The sequence below is a fragment of the Prionailurus bengalensis genome, chromosome E4 (assembly GCF_016509475.1).
Source record: "Prionailurus bengalensis isolate Pbe53 chromosome E4, Fcat_Pben_1.1_paternal_pri, whole genome shotgun sequence".
NCBI lineage: Eukaryota > Metazoa > Chordata > Mammalia > Carnivora > Felidae > Prionailurus > Prionailurus bengalensis.
Window position 1 is genome coordinate 9172503 of NC_057360.1, and position 27612 is coordinate 9200114.

The window sequence follows — 27612 nt, forward strand, 5'->3', positions numbered from 1 at the left end:
CTACTATTTGTTGAATATTTTTTATTATTTAAAATTTACATCCAAATTAGCATATAGTGAAGCAATGATTTCAGGAGTAGATTCCTTAATGCCCCTGACCCATTTAGCCCATCCCCCCCTCCCTCAACCCCTCCAGTAACCCTCAGTTTGTTCTCCATATTTATAAGTCTCTTCTGTTTTGTCTGCCTCCCTGTTTTTATATTATTTTTGTTTCCCTTCCCTTACGTTCATCTGTTTTGTCTCTTAAAGTCCTCATATGAGTGAAGTCATATTTTTTTAATGTTTATTTATGTTTGAGAGACAGAGTGTGATCAGGGGAGGGGCAGAGAGAGAGGGAGACACAGGATCTGAAGCAGGCTCCAGGCTGTGAGCTGTCAGCACAGAGCCCAATGCGGGGCTCGAACCCACGAACTGTGAGATCATGGCCTGAGCCGAAGTTGGACGCTTAATCGACTGACCCACCCAGGTGCCCCTAGTTTTGGTGTAGTATTAAGAATAATGTCCACCAGGGGCACCTGGGTGGCTCAGCCCATTAAGCATTGGACTCTTGATTTTGGCTCAGGTCATAATCTCACAGTTCCTGAGTTTGAGCCTGGCATTGGGCTCTGTGCAGTTAGCACGAAGGCTGCTTGGGATTCTCTCTCTCTTCCTCAAGCTCTCTGACCCTCCCCCACTCACATGCATTCATTCTCTCTCTCTCTCTCTCTCTCTCTCTCTCTCTCTCTCTCTCTCTCAATAATAAGTAAACTTTAAAACAAGAGAATAATAGCCACCATAATCTGAAAGACTAATACCTCTTTCCAGCTGCATTATCTGTGTGAAGACAGATTTTCTTCATACATTTCAACCAAAACAACATATAGCAACTGAATAAATGCAAAAGCAGATAGGAGAATCTGGCTGTCTATCAAACTGGACCATGAAGCGATTTTCAAAAGTGTAAAACGATTTTTATTGAGGCATAATATTTATGAAACACATTTCCATTCTCCATTAATTAAAACTTTTTAAAGGAAGAAATACATGACATAAATGCATCAAACTGTAGCAGTCTAAAAGCATGGAAGCTATCAGGTCTAAAACAGATTGATTGTAAAATTTTGAATTTTCAAATGAAAAATGTTAAGAATGAAATTTCTTTCCAAAGGAAATAATTAATATCAACATGGAGATCATAAATTACTCAATTTGTATTCCCTTAAATGGCTGTTATCACAAATTTTCAATGTTATCCAATAGTCCCCTAAAGAGTAATCAAATTTGTTTGTATTTAATGACTAATATTTTGTCTAGGGACAAATATTTCAAATTTATCTTCACAGGAGTGTTAGCAAATCAAGAAAGCTGTTCCTGTTTATGTTCCTCTTTATGGAAGAATAATTACTAGAGCCAACTGCTCAGTGGAAATAATGTAAAAACACAATCTGATTGTAAAACAATCCCCTTCCAATTATCTACTGCAGAAGTTCATTTCCTTGGTGAACGAAATTTGATGCACAAATGAGGGAAAACAAAGAGAGCTTGGGCATTCTGCCCCATTTCCAGACAGAACCAATAAAAATATATAATGTGCTCAACATAAATATATTTCTCTTTGCTCTTCATTTTCCACCTGATCTAATTCCTAGCCCATCTAGAATACTCTAAGCAATGTCACATTAGATTCAAGTAGGATATAATCCTGAAGGTTTGTGAAAACTCACTTATTTTCAGTAAACTGAGTAGCTCAGTATGGCCTATGCCTTGAGGACCATGATGGCAAATGATGTCTAGTTTGGAGAAGCAACATAAACACTGATGCCTGCCTCAGAAAATTCTTGCATCTTCCATCAACAATGCTAATTGCTCATTTTCCTTTTGCTGAGGTGAAACTGGGTGTTAATGATTTCAGTTAAGTCACCTGAAGTACAAGTTTATATAACCCCCAAGGTGAGTTCAAAGTTTTCTCTTGTCAGTCTCACCAGGACCCATGATCCATTGAGTCCCCTCCCATTATTTTGTCCCTTACATGCCTCCTTTATGTCCTAACACACACTTTAAACTATAGACCATTATTTATACCCACCCTACATGCATATGCCCTTTAACTCCTGCCTCCCCCGAGGTGTCTCAGTAAAATGGCAAAACCTCAACATTTGTTAAAACCACTCTTAACACACTGTACATGAGCATGCCTCACAGATGAATATGACTGCCAGAAACATGAACCATCCTTAAATTTAGGGCCACTAACCTCAAATGGGTCCTTTACTCTTATCTTGTGGTCATACTATAATTTCCTACTCCGCCACTCTGGTAAAGAACCCTCTCCATTCTCCTCAAACCTCCAACACCACCTTCAACCTTCTGGTTCTCAGTTGATGACCTTGCTCTTCTCTGAGCAAATAAAAACAGTTAAGAAATAACTCCCAGAAGTCCCAAAACTATGAGCCTCAATGAAATCTGTGCTGGTACTCTTCCCCTTCTAGTCTTCCTATGGATGATCTGTCAGTGTCCAACTAAAGCCAACCCTTGTACTTGGCACTGGTTGCCTTCCTCCCCCTCCTCAGGGGCATCAGTCTAGCAGTGACCACTGTCTCCTATACATTCATTTCTTCCATTCCTAAGGGACCATTCCCATGACTAACAAACATGTTATACTTTCTCTCAAGTCATCAAAGACTCTAATACAAGCCTTCTCCAAATCGCTCTCTTTCCATCCTCTCATAAAAGGAAGGCTCTGGCCTCCACCACTTTGCCCACCTGTTGTCAAGATCCCCAACAACCACTACTTAATTTGGCCTATCAGCAACATGTGACAGAGTTCTCTTTTCTTTGCTTGGTTTCAAGACAAAACACTCTCTTGATCTTCCGTCTACCTCAACTGGCAATTTCTTCTCGGTATTTGTTGGTTCCTCCTCCTCTCTCTGCATCCTCTTACTGCTGAACTCCAAGGCTCATACTTGGATTTCCATTCTACTCCATCTACACTTACATCCATCATTAAGATGCTAACGAATCCCATGCTGTGTCGCCAGTCCAAAATTCTCTAAATCTGAACTTATGATGCCAAATGTACAACACCTCTACTCACATGTCTAACAGGAATCTTAAATATGGCATGTCTCAAGTGGAACTCCTGATCCTCCCTTCTCAAACTACCCTTTCTGCAATTTTCCTCATCTCAGAAAACAGCAAATAAATCCTTGTATTAACTAAGGCCAAAAATCCTAGAGTCCTCACTCTTTCTCAGAGTCTACATCTGATCCATAAGCAAATCCTGTTACCTCTACCTTCAAAAAATATTCTGAATCTGACTACATCTCACACCTCTACTGTTATTCCTCGGGAATGAGTCACCATTGTCTTGCATCTGAATTACTATTATAGCTTTCTTCTGGTCCTCCTGCCAAACCCCCCTTGACTTCTCCCTGCCTTGTGCCCCCCGTTATTTACCAAGGACATCTCAAACTTCTCTCCCCCTTGATCACTCTCTCTAGGATCACCCAGCAACTTGCTGATCCTTTAGTGTTCCAGGTTATTGGCACCACGAGATTGTCACACTTGACTGCTTCTCCTTGCAACAAGCTCTTCCCTATGATTTGTATGGGGTTCTTTTCCTTGCACCCTTCAGATTTCAAGTCCTCACTGAGGCTCTCCCTGACTTCTCCCTTGCCTTCTACTCTGTGCTCTTTCCATTCCCTGCTTTTGTTTATTTCCTCAATGGCACGTATCACCATTTGACATACCATACATTTTACCTTATGTATTTATAAATTGTTTTCTTCCCTAATGGAATTCAAGTTCCACACAGCCATTTGTTGTTTTGGCTTTTTTGTTCTCATTTTTGTATCCCAGTGCCAGGAATGGAGCTTGGCACAAACTAAATACTCAGTAAATATCTGAGTAAGTGGATGATTAAATATGGGAAGAAATAAGGAAAGGAAGGCAAACAGAAATAGTAGGAATGAATGAATCAAGATCCCCCTGATATAACTGTCAATGCTGAGATCTTTATGGTAAGAACCAATGGTTATAACAGCATAATTGGCCACTCTAATACACTTAGCACTTATATGAAAATATGTTGCTAAGGTGATTATAGTCTCCGAATGCATTCTTCTCTTTATCCCTTTAATTGGTACAGAAGTTGGGCATATAGACACACGCTCCACTCTGCAGCTTTCTCTAGCAAAGCACATCTGAGTATCACCTAAAGCACAGAACAGAAGACCGGACAGGAAGTGATAACAGAAGGAATTTTAAAGCAAATCCTACAGGATCCATTAAGTAACTTCTTTGCATCCTTCATGACAGTCTTTTTCTGTGTTCCTTGATTCTACCTTCCCTCCCTCCACTCCCCCTACAAACACACGCAATAAGAATGTGTGCTCTAGCTGTATGACACTACATTAGAGTGCTGTAAATAGCAATGATAGTTGCTAGCCAGTAGACTGGTTTTGTAGTTATGAGCCATGGAGGGAAAAAAAAAAATCATGTGCCATTTTCTCCAGCTTAAGTCACCGATACAATTCCTAACACTTGAGACTTCTTAGGAAGTACGGCACAGGGCTTCAGAGCACAGACTTTGCAACCAGACCACCTATGATTAAACCACAGCCCGCCCGCCCCCCCCCACACACACACCTGCTGCTTAACTTTCTTTTGCCTCTCTGCCTCAGTTTTTTGGCCCTGAGCTGGGGATAATAACACCACCTACCTCATAGAGTCATTGCAAACCCTACAGCAATGACTTTGCATGCTGGCTATAATTATTATTATTATTATCAGCAATTGTACATCCCAAAACTTAGAACCATAAATTTTAGAATTAAAATAAAATTAGCAGATAATCTATTTAAACATCATGTTCAATTTAGAATTCTCTTCACAACAATTTAATTCATAAGGACTTCATACTGTTCAGTAACAACAACAGACAAGCATCCTCCTAAATTCCACCATTTACTTGAAGGAGGCTGGGATTATTCCACAGTGGCTCAAGCAAGGAGAAAGCATGGCTTTACAATCTATCACGGAAGTGACAAAGTCCATATGGGGAATTCCGAGTTGTTTTCCATTGCAAGCGCTCCTGTACTATTTGATTTCTTGATCACATGTAAATAATAATTGTTTGAAACTGTTTAATAAGTTTTATAGCATATTCAGAAGTATTTGGATGAAAACTGCTTCTAGGGAAGTAGTATTCTTGTATTCATGTTTGAGTGTGAGGAGGGAGGTAAGATAGTCATCAGCATGAAATATCATTACTGTAGTCATGCTCAAAGACAACATCACATTACATAACTTTTTAAACCATTTTACCCAATGTCTCAGCACACAGCGCTTACGGGGAATAACCATGAGTTCATTGCTAGAATGTACCTAGTAGGAATAGGACACAGGTAGCTCCTAAGGGAAATGTGGAAAGTGCCAATCGCTCTTTACTTTCCTCATCTCTAGTACTCTCAGATGCTCAGTTCATCTGAGAGGATAAAGACCAGAAAGCATCTTAAGGATGGCCGCTTTGGGGTGCTGAAAAAGCACGTGTCAAAACACATAGAATTTTAAATAAGTCAATTTTAAAGTACACACGGGATTCCAGTTATCAAAAGGGGGCTTCCCTTTCCCCAAATAGTAGTCCAAATCCCCACCCCTCTCAAGGACTGTGCAAACGGAATATTTTTGCAAAAACTGCACCTTTAACACACAGTGGGTCAAGGGTCAAAGTTGGTGTGATTAGTTATGCACTCAGTGTCTGTGCTCAAATCTGGGCTCCACCTCCACGCACCCCCCCATTTGGTCCTGGGCAATTCCTTTAACAATCACCCGATGATTGTGAAGAGCAGATGGAGCATTATATGGGCAAACATCCTGAGCTGAGCTGCAGTGGGCTGTATCTGCAGGCTTCATGGAGCTTATGTGGGAGGGAGGGTTGGGAGGTGGTGGAGGGGGGCAGAAAAAACAAACACACAAACACCAATACATAATCAAATACTAAGTGCAATGAAGGAAAAGAATACCCACATCAAAGCTCACAGTTTCAGAACAGCCTCAAGTATTGTGTTTCTCCTTCCCATAAAAGCATAATCAAAAAGCCCAATTGTGGAACAATGTCATAAAAAATATAAGCTAAGTACAACCCAGGTTTTTTCTGAGGCTGTAATAAAAACTTATAATTCATTTTCCCTTGATTTAATAATCTATGTGTGACTTAAAATGATTTAGGAGGTCTTTCTTTTTATAACAAACTCTAGGTAATGAATTTTTAAAACATATTCTTATATTAAATTTCTAAAAGTAGGTTTTAATGAAAGTGGACCTATCTCGCATGTATTTTTCTCTGCGACAAGGCTACAATTGATGAAAAGGTTACACAGCTCACTGGATGGAGCCCACTTTCTTCTCAAATTTCTAATTCTAATTGACTTTACATTTCAATGAAAACCATTCACTAAACTTCCCAGTAGCATTTACTAGATTTTTAATGTCCCAATAAATATAATAAACAGGACTTAAAACTCTATATCCTATGTGAGGAAAACACTTAAAATAAAGGTAAAAAAGGGGGCATGAAGCAATTTCTAAGTGAGCCTTGTAAACTTGAGTTTCACAAAGAAGCCAGACACTGGAAAACCTGCCAGGAAAAAAAAACAACATTGCCCATACTGAACCCAGGTTTTGAGAATATTACAAAAATAAATAAATGATTATGGATGAACTTTCTTCTGGTAATTAATAGACAAGTGAAAAAGCTTGTGTCTCAAAGAATGAAATCAGAAACTCTACTAAACGGACCAGGAGTTTGTAATCTACAACTCATTTGGTAGAAAATTTCATAAAAAAAAAAAAACGGTATTCAGTGGCAGCCCGAAAGGGTGAAAAAGCTCCTATGTGTGTAGGCTATCAAAATACACGGGAAGAGTTACCATAAGTTCTCATAGGTAAGAAAGGGTATCTCTAGGTTTTAAAGAAGTGTTTTTATACTTTACATTCATTGCTAGAAACCAGTGTAACCGTCAGTTAAATAATATGTCAAAGCAAGAAACAGAAGCATGTGTCTGTGTCTCCACTTAAGATTCTACTCCTGCTTCTTACCAAAACTCACTGTAGCAACCAAGTCAAACTGCCTTCCCCTGCTACCCTCACAAGCCACCCACAGCCAACAGTGGTCCGTGAGGAATATGGTTGACACGCTGCACAGAGACAATGATTTAGAAACCACACAGCTAGGGGAGACCCCAGCCTTTTAAATTTCCAAAACAAATTGCTCTCCTTGCAGACAAAGTACAGTCCAAGGATGTGTCCATGCTCACCTTCTAGGAGCTGCTAATATAAATAATTCTCGTATTTCTCTCCATCCAGAAAACAGAAATGGACACAGCTCAGTACTAATATTCAATATTTTAGTAATACTGATGGAAAACCCAAGCTCCAGAAGAATCAAGTCTGCGTTAGTTATGCACCCCTTGAACTTAGACTCCCACTCCTGCTCTCTCATCTTGCTCTCAAAGGTCATCAGGTGCAGCTTCTGTATTCCACTACCTCTGTTGTCTCATGGTAAAGGCTTGTAGCAGGACATGTTCTCAATAACAGGAGAAGGAATAAAATCTCTTAAGTTCTCCCTCCTCACTGGTTGGCCAGATTCTGAGTTCAAACATCTCCAAAGCCTATAAACGAACTCCTTTTCTAAGAAATGCAGAAAGGTGAGGACAGAATATTGACCATTTAATGTGTGTGTGTTTACAGGAAATAATTCACTCAGTCGCCCTTTCTAAAATGAGGAGACTGAGGTATAGAGATATGAGGAAAATCACCCTGGTTTACTCAGCTAACCAGTGGCAGCACTGGGATTCAAATCTGTCTTACCCAGAATCTTTACCAAGTCTGTCAGGTGGTGCCGCTAACAAATATCACAGATTGAGTGGTTTAGAAAGGAATTAAGTTCTCCCAGTTCTGGAGGCTTGAACTGGTAAGGACCCTCTTCCTAGTTTGCAGAGACTGTGGCCTCGGTTCTTCTTCTTAAAGGATGTTAATCCCATCATGGGAGCCACCCTCATGAGCTCACCTAACCTGATTATCTCCCAAAGGCCCCACTGTCAGTACAGTCACACTGGGGATTAGGGCTTTGAACATATGAATTGGGGGCTGGGGGGAGAAATACATTCTGTCCCAAATAAAATCCAAGCAGCTCGGCCCTGGAATCATGCTCTTAATCAATGCTAGTCTACACGTGAAAGTAAAGGGGAAAACGCGGGGAAATACAGACACAAGGAATAAAGAAATATGCTTAGAGTGTGAGTACAAAATGAAAGCAAGGGCTGAACTAGGGAGATAGAGCGTATTTCCCTATATACTCTCTGAGCATCAGTAAACTGGAAAGTTCCATGATCTATGTGTCACAAGCTTTTTACAAGTAATCACAACCTGCTTTCATTCATCAATAAGTTCAGCCCAGGTTGTTTTTCTAGAGCAAATTTGTTTATCTTTGCTTGGTTCAATCATGAACAAGCAACTCCATTAATAACTCCCTCTAAAGTATTTTTCCTCCGTTAATTCATAGCTGTGAAAAAAAAAAAAAAATCTGCTTCATTCTCTAAGGAAGAGACCCAATAAACAAACTGAGGAATATGTATGAAATGACACTTAAAGGAATAAACAAAATTTGCTAAATATATTTTCTAGAACTTTAGTAACTCAAAAACAAGTGAGGGCCCAAAGTGCTTTGGCCAGTTCCCTTTTTGCATATGTTGCATATTCTCATTTTATTAGGTAACACAGGTCCTCGTTCTGAAACAAGCTAAGACACTGCAGAGGGCAGTGAAGTAGAAGCCAAAGGAACTGGACACCCATTCTGATCCTATTAAGGTGAAGCCCCAGGCAAGCTTAATCTAGAAGTCTCTATTCCCTCCATTGTATAATGAACAGTTATAACTCCCTTTTCTGGACCACTTTACACAGCTACAGGCTTACCTCATTTTATTGTACTTAGCCTTATTGACTTGGCAGATACTGCGTTTTTTTTTTAAAGTTGAAGGTTTGTGGAAATGCTGCTAGGAGCAAGTACATTGGTGCCATTTTTTCCAACAGCATTTGCTCGCTTTGTGTCACTGTGTCACATTTTGATAATTCTCACAATATTTCAAATTTTGCATTATTATTATATTTATTATGGTGATCTGTGCTCAGTGATGATAACCCACTGAAAACTCAGATGACGGGTTAGTATTTTTCAGCCATAAAGTATTTTTTAATTAAGATGTATACATGATTTTTAAAAATAAAATACTACTGTGTACTTACTAGACTACACAATATAGTATAAACATAAATTTTATTTGCACTGGAAACCAAAACATTCATTTGATATAGCTTATTTCGATATTTGCCTTACAACAGTTATCAGGATAAGGCTTCTAACAACTCTGATCTCCTTTGAAGGAGGACAATGACAGAAGATCCAAAGAACAGCAACATGAAGCAGGTTCCAATAAGAAATCAGAAATTAACAGATAGACTTCACTGGAATTTAAAGCTAAAAGCATGTTATCGTCCTTGTAAGGTATCCTTAACTGCATTTTTAAAAGTGTTTGAAAAAGCAACCTTTAGGCTTAGAGACCAAAGAATAAAAGTCAACATGATTTTATTTGCCAGGTGGTTTGCATAGTTATCTTATTTAATATCAAGACACATGATTTTGATAAACCAGATTTAAAGAGGATAGACATTTCAACAAGGACATAATTTAGTATTTGTTGCCCATGGGCTCATAATACTAGTTGGCTTTAGATAGCACAGACGTTAAAAGGAAGAAAGGAACGAGGGCCATTAATTAATACTTTGGGCTGCCCAATCCTGAAAGATTAGCAACACTTATTTTCTAGGGGTGGGATGATTAAATACATCTTAGGTATCCCTTGCTACAGTATCTTCAATCTATTTTTTAAATAGGCAGGGTTTTTTTAGGTTTATTTTTGACAAAGAGAGAGGAAGACACAGAATCTGAAGCAGGCTCCAGGTTCCAAGCTGTCAGAACAGAGTCTGAACTGGGGCTCAAACTCACAGACCGCAAGATCATGACCTGAGCTGAAGTCAGAAGCTTAACTGAGTGAGCCACCCGGATGCCCCATCTTTAATCTATTTTAAAATATATATACTAAGGTGATGTAATGGTATATATGAGCCAGTTAAAGCTTCAACTTAAGGAGCAGTCACTTGTCTTTAACACCCATACCTCAGGGATGGTAGGCCAGCACTACGTAAGAAAGGCCATACTTCAGAGTCAGTTATCACAAGCTCCTCACCTATCCCTATGTAGATCAGTAACTGAGGCTTTGCTAGTTAACATTCTAATATCTGAAATAGGCCTTCACTGGTGAAACTAAAAGAATATAAGACATGCAGGTTAGCTAAAATCTCTTAGACATGCTCTACTCCACCCTGCCCACAGACACAGCATGAAAACTTAGTGGAGTAAGTCTACAGCCCGGATCTTTAAGGACGCTGCCTGAAGCTTAGTCTCTAAATGGTCTCGGGTCCAGACATTGGCTGAGTTAGATTTCTAGTTGCCAGGTACAGAATATAAGGCTAACAGATTCCTGCCTCTGGGAGGTGTTTGCATCAATCTGGAGCAAACCTTTCAGACAAAGTATTGATGAGAGTACCAAAAGGACAGACAGCTGGACAATCTCAGGTTTACAAAGCAGGCTTTCCACACCGTGAACTGAAGTTCCCTAGCCAATAGATAGTTGTTTTACAAATACATGTATATGAAGGAGAATTAGATCAGAAATTCATTTCCATTTGATCTGATAGTAGAGTTGCCCTACTCCTGATGTTCCTGAAAAATTTCCCATGTGTACCTGCTGCACAGGCAGTATTGGTCATAGCACCCGCTTGCACTCTCACAGGTATCCAGGTTTGGATGGTAAATTATGTGGATATTCTGCCTCATAGTGAGACGGGGTGGGGTAAAAACTGAGCCTTATGAAACTTGAAATTGCCCTGCAGCTACTGTTTCCCACTAAAATGGACCCGGAGCTGAGAATACCACACTGACTCCCAAAATATGGATGGAATGCTGTATAGAAACTTCAGTCTCTTTTAACAAAACTCAACTACAGAGCGGGAGGACACTCTCATAATACCAACTTCTGAAAATAATAGGCTAGATGATTTGAATCAATCCTCCCATGAGAACAATTTAAAATGCTGGATAAAATATATTTATAAAATTGTTTAAAAGCATCAAAAATCAGTCAAGATAGGAATTATCATGCTAAACAAGAGTATATAAGAAAATGAGCCAGTTCATAAAGTGCTTTAGCCCTATCCCAACAAATCTGCACTTTCTGTGGACAGCCTAATGGAGCCAAAAGCCAGATATCAAAGCTCAGGGTCCACCCAAAGCACAGATACTAGACCCATCTGACAATAAACTGGGACTCCAAAGGAAACCAACTATGCAGTGGATAAGCAGTTAGCATTGCCTCAGGGGATCCCTTGAGCTTGATTTAAGGAAATCCTAAACCCATAGTGACCCTAAGGCCCTAGAAAAGAAAGGAAAATCCGTTCTAAAAAGTACATTCATCCTAGACTTTAAATTATTCTAAACCATTGGAGTGGTCTTTTTTTTTTTTTTTTCTTCAGAGGTGGCACACCACAGTTTCACCCTTTCCACTGTAAAACTGTTGTAATGTACAGGATAGCTTAGAAGTTACCAGACACATTTACAACTGTATTAGAACAACTCAGGTCTTCACTGCAACATTTGTGTGCACATGTGCATGCGCGCGCGCGCGCGCACACACACACACACACACACACACACACACAGTTAATCATTTGGGACTGTCTCACTTGTAATGCCATATTAGTAAACTTAGTCAAGAAACAGATCCCTTCTCTCCTCTCTGCCCTTTGACTCTATTTAACACTGAGGACTCTATATGTGCCATTGTAGAACAAAACCTACCTTTACCTCCCTTTGAGTCTGAGCAGGATGTGGTGCTTAGTGGATGTAGAGGCAAGACCACGATTAGATGTTTGGCACCCCTAATCTAAACCTTCCACATTAATTACTCTTACACGGCACTTGAAAAATAGAAGCATTACAAAGTAAGCTCAACTCTAACCTTTCCTAGAGTTTCGGTGAGGGAGAAGGGAAAGAGAGAAAATAATTCCTGCTGCTTTTTACAATATTACATATACTTTGTTTTCAAGATACCGATGCTGTTTGTAGAAAAAGGACAATCTGGAAGGAGCAGCTCATATGAATGAAAAGAACAGGACCAGCGAGTGAAGAAGGCTGGGTACAAGTTCAGCCTGTTCCATTAACATGCTTTGTGACATCGAAAAAGAAACCTGACCACCAAACGATCTTAGTTTGCTCTTCTATAAGATGACACTGGAGGTCTGGATAAATTCTGTGGCTGCTTCTACAACCGAAATCAATGATGTTTACGCTTCTGTGGATTTCTCAGTGGAGGCATATCCTGATAGAAGTCAAGTTTATTCTAGAGGCCACAAGTGATTCACACATGTAAATCATGGTCCCAGACACCATACTGAGACAGAACAGGACTTTATTCACTGAAAGGCACACCACTTGCTTCTTCAGACTTAAATTCTAAGGCGGCTGTTTTTTTTAGAAAACCATGTGCAGGGTTTCAAAGTGATTCAAGCAATCACTTCACATCCTAATAGGATAAAGTTTATGCATAATTCTGTGTGACCCTTCAACTACTGACGTTCATGCCATGTTATTGTTAGCGTTGCATGTTAAGCTAGCAAATTTTCAATGAACTCTCACTGGCGTTACCACAGACGCAGATGTTAGGCGGACTCCTTTGTTCATAAGGTTCTCATTATTAACTCAGCCCGGATTGAATATTTGACTGAAGGAAAGGACCATATCATTATTTTCAGATTTCATTCTATGACTTAACTGGGCTACATCTGCCAGCTTGAGAAACGCCAAGTACTTCTCGGCGCCAGCCTTGGTGTCCTGTTCTATGACTACTACCCCCAATGCTTCAGTTTGAGGAAGCCTCCTCACCATCAAAACAGTTTAATAAAAACTTAAATTATGATTAAGAGTTACTCATCAGTTGACAGGACATACCAGGCTTGTGCTATTTATGAATGATTCCACAAGATATTTTAAAGCTAACAAATAGAATCCGCATTCATAAAGGGGTAAGCTAGAAAGCCAGTTGAATGTTTCCATGATTTATAGAGTCTGTGTTCTACTTGAAGCCATATTTCTTTACTAGGTAAACTGGCGTGCCATTGGATGAGTCAATCTGCTTTAAATCTATTCTAAGGCTCTGGACAGCTTATGGATCGTTCTGAATATAAATTTAATTCCTTTATTCACCTTGGGCAACATCTCTTAGCATAAATGTGATAGGAAGATATGGAATAGGAATGGCTGTTAATTATAGGCTATGATTCAAATATTTAAAATATTGACACTACAGCCACTTAGAAAATGTTAAAATCACCCTGACTCCAAACACAGAAAATATTTTATAAGCCTGGGTAAAGATATAAATTAAAACGACATAAAAGAAATAACAAAAGGTCATGATATTACTGCTTCCATGTATATGGATCACTAACAATAATATAAGTGGGCAAGAATCATTTGAAACCATCTTTGATGGTTATTAGAAAAAATAACTATGCATAGAAAAGCCCACAGGTTTACGTACAGTCATCCCAAATAATTGAAAGAAGAGGGGCAGCTTTCCACCCTAAAAATTTATAAATAATAAATTTGCTTTAGCAATTCTTTCACCAACTCATCATATCTCAGAGGAAGACTAAGAGAACATGCCCCCTTGTCCATCCAATGATTTATAGACATCTGTGACAAATGATCATTCAACCTCTTGAACACTTTTCAGTTTTAATTACTATACATGGCAATCCAGTCTACTGTTTGACATCTCTAATCATAAAAACATTCTTAAAACAACAACAATCAAAACAAGCATCCATGTAACTCCTACACTGGTTGAAGCCAACCTTTTAAAAAATTTATGTTAGCTCATCAAACACTTGAGACTCAAGTCCCAATATATTTCTCTCTCCAATACACTATCTCTAGCTATTTTCAGTGGCTGAGACCTACCTCATTATTATCCTGTTTATCAGTCACTCTTTGAGAATGGCATCCAGAAGTAAATACCTCAGATAAAGTCTAATTAGTTACAGGGCACAGTGAGACCACTATTTATGATGAATCAAAAATCAAATTTTATTAATGCATACTAAATAGGTCACATGAGAATTAGGCTTTTAGCAAGATACAGAAACAACACAAAAGCCAAGGTACGAGTAGCCCTTCCAGAGACGATCATGGAAGAAAGATCGGTAGCATTCATACTAATCTCAATATAACTCTAAATACTCTAAATAACTTTACCACCAAAATATCACATCCTTCTGCCCAAAATCGGGTATTCAAAAGCTGAATCTTCAGTTTTATACTTACCATGTTGTATATCTTTCATATCTAAGTGAAGGCTAGACATTAATATTCCAACTGCTTGTGACCTTTTGTTGCTTAATAACTTGACCACCTGCTCAAAGAAAAGAAAAGAGGGAAATGTTAACTTGAACTCCAATGACATGCTTTACTACATGTTATTTTTAATCCTAAGTGAAAAACACGTAACTTAAAGTCATTACGTTACTGCATTACTAAAGTATTCAAAACTGATTTGAACTTTTGTGTTTTATGGCTTATACCTTCAAATCCACCATATTCACCCATAAGCCTCAATAGCATGCTGTTTACTAGTCTTTTAAGAATGGGATCTGTCAACAAGTAAAATTTCTAATAGTTTAGAAGATTAGTTTCATCTCTGTGAAAAAACAATTACACATTTGATAATTTGCAGCCTGAGATTTGAAGTGTTCCTTTTGTACTGCCGGGCCTTGAAACACTGGTCAACAAGTGAAAGATAAAATCTATACACAGAAAATCCATTTGATCAGACCCATTTGAGGCCAAAATAGAAACTGTGCTTTGATTCTCGTCTTTTAGAAAGCTCACTGCTTTACTGGCAGCCCCTCATGTTCTGCATTTGGCCCACATTTTGTGGAGAACTTTCCAACTAATTAATAGAGGAATACAAGAAGCAAATCCAAAGGGCTATGTCTGCTCAGTCTCTAATCTGGCTTTCTAGGGAGTCCTAAAGAGTCAGTCAATCTGCACACCTCACAAGAAGTTTTCCCAAAATAAAGGTGGGCACATTGTTATTGGACATATGCATTTAAAATATGTTTTCCAGACACCGCTGATAAATCCTGATTATGAAACCATTATCCCAGGTCCTGATCTTGTGGAGGGCAAAAATTTCTATTTACTCTCTTGGTTTTGTTATAAATCTGCTTAGAAAAACACTGGAGGAAAAGGGAAAAAAAAGGTTACGGTCAGATTACCAGAAGTGACAGCTGCCCTAACAGCTATCACATTTGCTGACCTTGTCTTTCTTTTTGGTTTAAGTTGGGCCAATCAGTAAACTAATAAAATAATCATGACCAGCTGTCACACAGAGTCACAAAGTAAAACAATATTCTTAATAGCAACAATAGCATTCTTGGTTCCCCAGCAGGGATGGGGGTGAGGAATAAAACAAAACACTTTCAGAAGGACCAACCACACAACCCTCACTTCTGAAAGCTTTCTGTAGAAAGGAATAATACCCCACAAGAGACAGTGCTTCCTCAAAAGAATATATATGTATGTCTATGCACATATGTGCACACACATACATTATTCTCTTTTTAATATTTATTTATTTTTGAGAGACAGAGACAGAGTGAGAGTGGGAGAAGATCAGAGAGAGAAGGAGACACAGAATCTGAAGCAGGCACCAGGCTCCGAGCTGTCAGCCCAGAGCCTGATGCAGGGCTCGAAGTCACGAACCGTAAGATCATGACCTGATTTTGATTCTCAATTTCTTCTCTAAACATTTTATTAATTTGCAGCTAAAGTATTAGCTTAGAACTTGAGTGTGAATCCACTCACACCCCCGAGTATTTCCATCAATAGTGTAATCTTCTTCGGAAGTGAACAGAAACATAATATCAGAAAAACAAAAGGCATGTATTCTGTCCTCAAAAACACTTTCTAACTTCAGGTAAATGCAATCTGGGTCCCATCCATGATACTCTGACGAAATTAAGTGCATTTGAATCCATATGTCAGTTGACCTCACTGCAGTGCTGACAGCCTGATCACAACCTCATCGGAAATACTCCATGGCTCCTGCCAGCCCTTCTCAGACCTTTTCAAGGTGAATTATTCTGATTTCACCTTAAATACTGGCATACTTCACAGTTCTGTTCTTAGCACTTTATTCTGTTCACTTTATACCTATGATTTCTCTTCTAGAGATGTACCTGCCCGCACTTATAACTTCATTCTTGTAACTGTATCCCCAATTTTATACTATTCCACTTTCCTAACAGATATCTGCACATAAATTTCCATTGGATATGTTTAAAACCAAACTCATCATCAGTTCCACCCCCAAACCATTCTATCTTCTCTTTTATTCCATATGTTGCGATAAAGGTACCACCATTTTCCATCTACCTACTAAAGTTAGAAATCTAGAAATCAATCTAGACACTTACCTCTACTTCATCTGTATACTCTGGTCTCTTAACAAGTCCTGTCAATCATAACTCCTTTCATATCTTTGGAACCAACCCTTCCTCGTCAACTCTATTGTCAGCATTTATATCTATGTTATATCTCACATAGATCAGTGCAAAAATTTTTGAAGTAGTCTCCCAAATCTAGTACGATAGTTCTCAAAGTGTGTTCCCTGGACCAGCAGGCATGCTCATCACAACAATCACTACGTTGCACACCTGAAAATCTGGGCATCAGATTTTCATAAACATGTACTTCAAAAAACCTTTTAAGTGATTCTAGAATCACTGATGACTCTCACTGCTTCCTGTCCATTCTTCAAACTGATTTCCAAGTACCATCTCTAAGAATGCTGATATTTGCATGTCATTCCCTTGCTTTTTAAACCTGAGTGGCTCATGTTTACAGGTTAGTCTTTTTTTTTAATTTTTTAATGTTTATTTATTCTTGAGATACAGAGAGAGAGAGACAGAGAGAGAGACAGAGAGAGTGTGTGTGAGTGGGGCAGTTACAGAGAGAGAGAGAGAGAGAGAGAGAGAGAGAGGGAGGGAGAGAGAGAGAGAGAGAGAGAGAGAGAGGCAGAATCTGAAAGAGGCTCCAGGCTCTGAGCTGTCAGCACAGAGCCCAACACAGGGCTGGAAGTCACAGACTGTAAGATCATGACCTGAGCCGAAGTCAGAGGCTTAACTGACTGAGCCACCCAGGTGTCCCTACAGGTTAGTCTTTTGAAAGGTCATATAGACTTTCAGTCCATGAGCAAAGAATATCCTTTATTTGTTTGTGTCATCTTCAATTTCTTTCACTAATTTTTTTGTCGTTTTCAGAGTATAGACTGGAAGAATTAATATTGTTAAAATGCCCATAACCTAAAGCAATCTACAGATTCAATGCAATCCCTATCAAAATACCAATAGAATTTCTCACAGAACCAGAACAAGTAATCCTAAAATTACTTGAATGAAATCACAAAAGACCCTGAGTAGCCAAACCAATCTTGAAAAAGAAAAACAAAACTGGAGATATCACAATCTCCAGGTTTCAAGACATACTACAAAGCTATAATAACCAAAACAGTATGGTACTGACACTAAAACAGACACAAAGATCAGTGGAACAAAATAGAAAACCTAGAAATAAACCCAAAATTGTATGGTCAATTAATCTATAATAAAGGAGGCAAGCATAGACAATGGGGAAAGATAGTCCCTTCAATAAATGGTGCCAGGAAAACTGGACAGCTACATGCAAAAGAATGAAGCTGGACAACTTTCTTACACCATAGACAAAAATAAACTCAAAGTGTATTAAACACCTACATGTGAAACCTGAAACTATAAAGCTCCTAGAAAAACAACATAGGCAGTAATCTCTTTCACACGGGCCCTAGCAACATTTTTCTAGAAATGTCTTCTCTGGCAAGGGAAACAAAAGCAAAAATAAACTATTGGAACTGCACCAAAATAAAAAGCTTTTGCATATAAAGGAAATCATCAATAAAATGAAAAGACAATGTACTGAATTGTAGAAGATATGGGCAAATGGCATATCCAATAAGGGGCTAATATCCAAAATATATAAAGAACTTATATGACTCAACACTCATCATCATCATCATCATCATCATCATCATCTGATTAAGAAATGTTGGGGGAGTGTGCAGGGGGGCACCTGGGTGGCTCAATCTGTTAAACGTCCAACTTCGGCTCAGTTCATGATCTCATGGTTCGTGAGTTTGAGCCCTGCATTTGTCTCTGTGCTGACAGCTCGGAGCCTGGAGCCTGCTTCGGATTCTCTTTTTCCCTCTCTCCATCCCTTCCCCACTCATGCCCTGTCTCTGTCTTAATAAACGTTAAAAAAAAAAAAAAGAAAAAAAGAAATGGGCAGGAAACCTAAATAGATATTTTTTCCAGAGAGGACACCCAGATGGTCAAGAGATACATGAAAAGATGTTCAACATCACTGATAATCAAAAAAATGCAAATCAAAACCACAATGAGATATCACCTCACACCTGTCAGAATGGCTAGTATACAAAAGACAAGAAATAACAAGTGCTGGTGGGGATATGAAGAAAACAGAACTCATATGCACTGTTGGTGAGAATGTAAATTGGTGCAGTCACTGTGGAAAACAGTATTGAGCTTACTTAAAAAATTAAAAATAGGAATACCACATGATCTAGTAATTCAACTACTAGGTATTTACCCAAAGGAGATGAAAACACCAATTTGAAGAGACATATGCACCCCAATGTTTATTGCAGCATTGCTGACAATAGCCAAGATAAGGAAGCAATCCAAGTGTCTACCGACAGATGTGTATACATTTAATGGAATATTACTCAGCCATTAAAAAGAATGAGATCTTGCCATTTTTGACAACATGGATGGACCTATAGGGGATTATTCTAGGTGAACTAAGAGAAAGAAAAATACCATATAATCTCACTTATATATGGAATCTAAAAAAGAAAACAAGTGAACAAACAAATATAGAAATAGACTCATAAACACAGAGAACAAACTATTGATTCTCAGAGAGAAAGAAGGTGGAAGATTGGGATACAGAAGAGAAGTGGGAGATACAGTCTTCTTGTTACGGAATGAATAAATCATGAGAATAAAAGGTATAGAATAAAGAATATAGTCAATGATACTATAACAGTGATGTATAGAGACAGACGGTAGCTATGCTTGTGGTGAGCATAGTATAACATATAAAGATGTTGAGTCACTATGTTGTACACCTGAAATTAATGTAACACTGTGTCAACTATACTTCAATTAAAAAGCAAAATAAAATATCACATAGACTGTGCACTTGCTTTTTGTTACAATTCAAACAAACTTACTACAAGCTGTATTTTACATTTAAATGCCTAAGATTACAGGTAGGAATAATAATTATCCATCATATTCTAGAAGGCATACACACAGGAGAGAACAGATGTCCAAAAGGATCGGTTCTACAGTTCCCTAGGGTGACCCAACCTTTTTATTACAAACCATAGTCTTTATGTATCTTTTTTTTTAAAGCCACCTGGATAACAAGAACCTGAAACTATCAAACTAGAATGTTCTTAGAATCCAGTGACCACAGGTGCAATGGAGAAGATAGTGAACTCTTAGAAGATGGTCTCAGAAAACTTAGCTGAAAAATGGAAGATGCAGAATTAATAGATTTAGACCCACAAAGTTAGAACATATAGCCAGAGAAGGATTATTTTGAATCTATCTAAATTCACATCAGAATCAGTTAATATTTTTTTTGAGAGAGAGAGAGTGCACATGAGCAGGGGAGAAGAGTGGGGGGGGAGAGAGAAAGAAACTCAGGCAGACTCTATGCTTGGCATGGGGCCCAAAACAGGTTCAATCCCACAACCTGGGATCGTGACCTGAGCCAAAACCAAGAGATGGACACTCAACTGACTGAACCACCCAGGCAACCCACAGCTAATATTCTTAAGAAAAGTTTTTATCTTAGATTACCCTGGGAGGCAGGACTGTGTAGAGGCTATGAACATGGGACTCTGGAAAATAATGTGGCATTTCTCAAACTTTAATATGCACATTAATTACCTAAAATATTTTTTTAAATTTTTTTTTCAACGTTTATTTATTTTTGGGACAGAGAGAGACAGAGCATGAACGGGGGAGGGGCAGAGAGAGAGGGAGACACAGAATCGGAAACAGGCTCCAGGCTCCGAGCCATCAGCCCAGAGCCTGACGCGGGGCTCGAACTCCCGGACCGCGAGATCGTGACCTGGCTGAAGTCGGACGCTTAACCGACTGCGCCACCCAGGCGCCCCTAAAATATTTTTTTAAATGCCTATTCTGATTCTCATGCAGATTAGTTCCAGGAAGGGCTTTCTGAAAAACCTACTCCAACATTGTAACATTTCAGTTCCCTCATCTAAAAAAATAACGGCACCATCGACTTCAAAAAGCTGCAGTGAGTACTCAGCATAATGTACTTGACACTCTTAGGAATAAACCTAGCAAATGGTGTAGTCACTACAATAGTAATAGCTATAAGAAGTTTAAATACTTAGGAAAGCATTTTATTTTATTATTTTTTTAAGTTTATTTATTTATTTTGAGAGAGAGAGGGTGAGCGGGGGAGGAGCAGAGAGAGAGGGAGACAGAATCCCAAGCAGGCTTTGCACTGCCTGCACAGAGCCTGACACGGGACTTGAACACATGAAACTGTAAGATCATGACATGAGCTGAAACCAAGAATCAGACTTCAACTGACTGAGCCACCCAGGAGCCTACTTAGGAAAGCATTTTAAATGGTTTCTCGGGCCACCTGGGTGACTCAGTCAGTTAAGTGTCCGACTCTTGGTTTCAGCTCAGGTCATGATCTCTTGGTTTGTGAGTCCGAGCCCCGCATTGGGCTCTCTGCTGACAGTGCAGAGCCTGCTTGGATTCTCTCTCTCCCTCTCTCTGCCCTTCCACTGTTCACTCTCTCTCTCTCTCTCTCTCAAAATAAATAAATTTAATAAGTAGTTTCTCAAAAATACAGTATCTGTCAACTTTTCATTACTCAGTTTAAGTCTATAAGAGAATTAAAAATCTCTTCCTTTCATTTAATTTCCTAGGAAATCCAGACCTTTATTAGTTCAGAGTAGTTTTCCAGTGGCATCAAAAGACCTCTCCGTTAATCCTCTTCCTTAGCATTCTAAATGACCAATGGCACGTCTGCTCTGACCAGGTGCAATATTAGGTCATGGGAAGAGAACAAAGCCCCAGTCAAACTTTCAGAATCCTAGTAGAGTTAATATAACTAGGCTGCATAACTAGAAATGTGTTTTAAATTATTAATTAAGTTTTGGCCTGAATGATTATTGTATCAGCGGATATCATTGGTCCACTTCCGCTGTCCACATTTTTTTTTTTTAGTTTCTTCATTAAGTTATAAAGTAAGCCAGTACTGGAAACTTGAAGTATGACGATAGAAGCAGCAAAGATAACAAGGATGTGTTCACAAACATTTTTGTAGATTGTTAAACATTAATGTTTCTGTGTTATCTTGAACCCCCATTACCTGGCTGACTGTATGGAAATTTCTAAAGATGGCAGTGTCCCAGGATCCAGTAATCAAACTAATAGGTACACTAAAAGCCTAAGGTTGAGCATGACTTGCAATGAGAAATTCTGAAAACCACCCATTTTCACTAACTTGAGTTTTGTTTTCTTTCTCAACTTGAACCACCGTTCTGTGAAAATGTGCGATAAAATGACAGAGAGAAGTCTTAGTCTCCCCTTTATCTCTTCTTCCCACTGCCCACTCGCCTACCTTTCTCTCCTGGCAAAGGGAGGCAGGGAGAGCACAGGTGAGTCTGATAGGACCATACTGTACATTGTTCAGGCTGTGCTCCACAAAGCTTACAGGGTGAGGGAGGGGAGCCAGCCCGCCCAAGGGAAGGGATAGCTTTCCCTAATTCTAACAAAGAACATCACAATGTTAATGGTAAGCTGCAACTCTGGGTCAGCATTCCAGCTCCATCACTGGCACATCCTTGGGCATCTTACTAAATCACTTTGAGCCTCATGTCCAGATCTGAAAAATAGAGGGCACACTTGATAAACAGGTTGACAGGAGGATTATGGCAGATATAAAGCAGTGCTACTCAAATCGAGATCCCAGGCTACCGCCAAGTCCTGTGTGTTACCTGCCCAGTAAGAAAGAAATACGTATAGAAATACGTATACGAATAGAAATACGTACTAGAAATTTTACAGCCATATTATGGAGTGATGTTCTATCAATTGAATCTAGATTTTTTTTATGTCTTTCTTTGGGCTTTTCTTTTTTTTTTAATATGAAATTTATTGTCAAGTTGGTTTCCATACAACACCCAGTGCTCATCACAACAGGTGCCCTCCTCAATACCCATCACCCACCCCCCCTCTCTCGCACCACCCCCCCCCATCAACCCTCAGATTGTTCTCAGCTTTTAGGAGTCTCTTATGGTTTGGCTCCCTCCCTCTCTAACTTTTTTTTTCCTTCCCATCCCCCATGGTCTTATGTTAAGTTTCTCAGGATCCACATAAGAGTGAAAACATGGTATCCGTCTTTCTCTGTATGACTTATTTCACTTAGCATAACACTTTCCAGTTCCATCCATGTTGCTACAAAAGGCCATATTTCATTCTTTCTCACTGCCACATAGTATTCCATTGTGTACATAAACCACAATTTCTTTATCCATTCATCAGTTGATGGACATTTAGGCTCTTTCCATAATTTGGCTATTGTTGAAAATGCTGCTATAAACATTGGGGTACAAGTGCCCCTATGCATCAGCACTCCTGTATCCCTTGGGTAAATTCCTAGCAGTGCCACTGCTGGGTCATAGGGTAGATCTATTTTTAATTTTTTGAGGAACCTCCACACTGTTTTCCAGAGTGGCTGCACCAATTTGCATTCCCACCAACAGTGCAAGAGGGTTCCCGTTTCTCCACATCCTCTCCAGCATCCATAGTCTCCTGATTTGTTCATTTTAGCCACTCTGACTGGCATGAGACTGGTATCTGAGTGTGGTTTTGACTTGTATTTCCCTGATGAGGAGTGACATTGAGCATCTTTTCATGTGCCTGTTGGCCATCTGAGTGTCCTCTTTAGAATCCCAATCAAAATTGCACCAGCATTCTTCTCAAAGCTAGAACAAGCAATCCTAAAAATTGTATGGAACCATAAAGACCCCAAGTAGCCAAAGTAATATTGAAGAAGAAAACCAAAGCAGGATGCATCACAATCCCAGACTTTAGCCTCTACTACAAAGCTGTAATCATCAAGACAGCATAGTATTGGCACAAAAACAGACACATAGACCAATGGAAGAGAATAGAAACCCCAGAACTAGACCCACAAAAGTCTGGCCAACTAATCTTTGACAAAGCAGGAAAGAATATCCAATGAAAAAAAGACAGTCTCTTTAACAAATGGTGCTGGGAAAATTGGACAGCAACATGCAGAAGATTGAAACTAGACCACTTTCTTACACCATTCACAAAAATAAACTCAAAATGGATGCAGGACCTGAATGTGAGACAGGAAACCATCAAAACCCTAAAGGAGAAAGCAGGAAAAAACCTCTCCAACCTCAGTCGCAGCAATTTCTTACTCGACACATCTCCAAAGGCAAGGGAATTAAAAGCAAAATGAACTATTGTGACCTCTTAAAGATAAAAAGCTTCTGCACTGCAAAGGAAACAATCAACAAAACTAAAAGGCAACCAACGGAATGGGAAAAGATATTTGCAAATAACATATTGGACAAAGGGCTAGCTAGTATCCAAAATCTATAAAGAACTTACCAAACTCCTTGGGCTTTTCTAATTTCATTTCTGTAGTAATTCATATATAATGTATTTTACAAAAGTATCAAAACATAATGGTTTGGGGATTTAAAAACTGGTCCTTCACTAGGACAGCTTGAAGTAAGTATGCTTGGGCAAAGCCCTGCCCCAGGACAAAGGACAGTACTTAGGTGCTACAGACTGTTTGTGTACCCCAAAACATATGTGGAAGCCTGTAGATCATGTGATAGTATTTGGATGTGGAGCCTGAGGGTGGTGATTAGGTCATAAGAGTAGAACTCTCATAAATGGGATTCATGCCCTTATAAAAGAGGACTCAAAGAGACCCTTCATCCCTTCTGCCTAGTGGAGTCGCAGCAGAAAGATGGCTGTCAGGAAGAGGGCTCCATCCCAAATAATGAATCTGCCAGTGCCTTGATCTTGGACTTCCCAGACTGCAGAACTGTGAGAAATAAATCTCTGTTGCTCATTAGCCACAAGTCTATGATATTCTGTTACAGCAGCCTGACTGGACTAAAGCACTGGGAAAGTAAGGCCAGAATGATAAGAAGACTTTGACCCAAAATCTACTCATAATTTGCCATATTTTCCCCTGAAACTTCAGGGTAAAGACAGAAGCCATAACTATCCGTGAGAATGTAGGATCTCAGTGGTCCCCAGATGAAGATCATTTTATTTTTCTGCCTCTGCCCACATCATCCTGGGCACAGTTGAAAAACCCATGTTGCTGGTAAAGTAATAGCTGTTTTACTTTTAAGACATCCAAGGTGAGGGGCACCTTAGTGGCTCAGTTGGTTAAGCATCTGACTCTTGATTTTGGCTAAGGTCATGACCTCATGGTTCATGGGATGGAGCCCCACGTGCTGATAGCACAGAGCCTGCTTGGGATTCTCTCTCTCTCCCTTTCTTTCTCCACCCCTCCCCTGCTCACTCTTTCACTCCCAAAATAAATAAATAAACTTAAAAAAAGACATCCAAGTCAAAAAGTAAAGCAATGGAATATTAATTCACTAAACATTATTATTAGCATTAGTGCCCAGTATAACTCCCACACTTAAAATTAAGGACAAATCCTTAATGAACTCCTTAATGATAGACTTGCAATCAACACATTCATGTCAACATTAGAATAAGCAGAGAACAAAAATGATTGAAGAATTCTCCAGAACCATACTATCCAATACTGAATTATTGAACTAGCTCTTATAGCTAGTTGGGTACTTGAAAGTTTGTTTGTTTTAATTTTCATTTTGCCTATCTCTCTACACTTTTTTTTTTAAGGAGGCCCAGTGTGGAGCCCAACGCAGGACTTAAACTCATGACCCTGAGATCAAGAACTAAGCCCGGACCAAGAGTCTGATGCTTAATGACTGAGCCACCTAGGCACCCCTCTCGCTATGTTTTTTTTTTTTTAATATGGCTACTAGAAAATTGAAAATTGTATACGTGCCTTGCATTATATTTCTATTGGGCAGCACTGATCAATAAGATCTAACAAATTCAGACAAATTACTAAACCCATTTAGCTTGGACCTAGATTTCTTTTTTACCAAGTTCAAAAATAAAGGGAGCTAAAGATAACATCTGTGTCAAAGGTTCCTTGGCTATTGAATGAGCCTCACTTCCAGGTCAGTTAAAACAAAAACAGAAACAAAAACAAAACACCACATGCCAGATTTGTTCCCTATTAGATAGTGTAAGCAAAACAGGTCAAAAGTATACTTTGAGGGAATGACATGACCCAGATGCCAGAATATGAGGCCCCTGAATGAGTTTAGGAAGATTCTTCTTTCCACCACACAATACTCCAGAAAACTGTAACACCGCATATTCAAAATCCTTTCCTTTTAGAATGGATATGAACCTTCCAATTGTAGTGTATACTACTGGTTGATTATTAAAAAATCTAACCTAAATGAAGCTATTTATAGAAATTAAAGTTTTGGTGTTTTGGGGTTTTTTGTTTGTTTTTTGTGGGTTTTTTTTTAGTGCTTACAGAACTTGTCTGATCTGTTTTCAAGTGTCAGTTTCCCCATTGAAATAGTAGTTAGTAAATAGGCCAGCATAATATCTTCCCTCACACACAACCAGGCAGTTTCTTGAACATATTTCCATACTTTCAACAGAACCTTTCCTTTACTAAATGTGTTCTAAACAACGTCCTTCTGCAACAGACCAGATTCCTTTTGTAGACTAGCCCATCTTATCTGAGGCTCTAAATGGAGCCTAATGTTGGCAAGATACACATCTTAGCTGAAATTTTTGTTCTGTCCAATAGTCAGCTCTCTCCCCTCATACTCTTGGCTTGGTCCCAGCATCTTTTATTTTTGTCTTCCTTAATTTTTTATCATTTCTGGAATATGTCATGTTTCTCTTCCTGCCTCAGGAAACAATATTTTGCAGCGTATTTGGATGGTTATTTCTCCAATTATTTCCCTGGATTCTTTGTCCGCAGGTCCCATGTTTAAGAACTTATGCCACAAAATCCTCTTGATTATTTAGCAATAGAACTTCTGAGTTTTAGTGATTACATGGCTGGCCAGCTAACACAGCATTTTTCACAGCCTACTTTATACCTAGGTATAGCCATGTGGCCAAGGCAATGCAGAGAACAATAGGGCACTGCGTTAAAAAGGAATCTCGTGGGGCTCTTGGGTGGCTCAGTCAGTTAAGCATTTGACTTCTGCTCAGGGCATGATATCCTGGCTTGTGAGTTCAAGCCCTGTGTTGAGCTCTGTGCTGACAGCTCAGAGCTGGAGACTGCTTCAGATTCTGTGTCTCCTTCTTTCTCTGCCCCTCCCCCACTCATGCTCTATCTCTTTCTCTCTCTCTCAAAAATAAATATTTTTTAAAGAGGAATCTCTTTGCTCTCTACTTCCTATTTTCTTCTTGAATTCTGTTTTAAGGCAGAATTATGGAAATAAGCCATCTTCAACCATAATATACCCTAGGGGAAGTGAAGCCACAAAGGAGCTTGGAAATCAATCTCTGGACAACCTAGTGGAATCAAGTGACTCTACCTGCCCAGACATTTCTGTATAGAGGGAAATGAACTTTCCATCTTTTATAGGTCACAGTAGATGCAGCCAAACCAATATATATTTTTTTATTCTTAATTTTATTTTTTTGCCAAACCAATATTTTACCTAAGGCATCCACTGAGTATAGGCATTCTACTAAACATCAGGGCAAATGCACAGACCAAGGAGATGAAGGAATTAATCATCCTCTGTTCAACTAGCTCTATTCTACAACCCTTGTATTCAGTCAGGGGTACCACCAGCCTGACATCAGTACGGAGACCTTTGACCCATTTCTCCTCTGCATTTCCATATCCGGTCATACATCAAAGTCCACTGATGTTTCCTTATCTTACCTTCCTCTCTTCAACTACCGTCACCCTGCTGCAAGTTCTTTTTACCTCCTCACACAGTATGGGAGCTTCCTGCTTCCAAGTCCTTTGTCCTGCTTTTAGACCACCACCCCATAAAGGCTGCTTTCACCACACCATCCCCTTACCCTTATTTCTCTGCTCTATTTTTCATTGTCAAAATGACAGACTCAGACTACTCCCTGGGCAGAATGTTCAAGTATCATTCCCCAAGGCCACCTTTCTAAACCTCCTCCCATCTC

At 39.2% G+C, this 27612-nt stretch overlaps 1 protein-coding gene across 4 annotated transcripts in view; it reads right to left on the reverse strand.

Annotated features, from left to right (window-relative positions):
* FMN2 (formin 2) overlaps nucleotides 1–27612 on the reverse strand; it is a 391725-nt gene that overhangs the window by 190833 nt on the left and 173280 nt on the right. For all 4 annotated transcript variants that reach the window (XM_043568706.1, XM_043568709.1, XM_043568707.1 and 1 more), the window contains one exon: nucleotides 14480–14567. In XM_043568706.1, the coding sequence (XP_043424641.1) occupies nucleotides 14480–14567 (88 nt within the window). The remainder of the gene's footprint in view (nucleotides 1–14479; nucleotides 14568–27612) is intronic.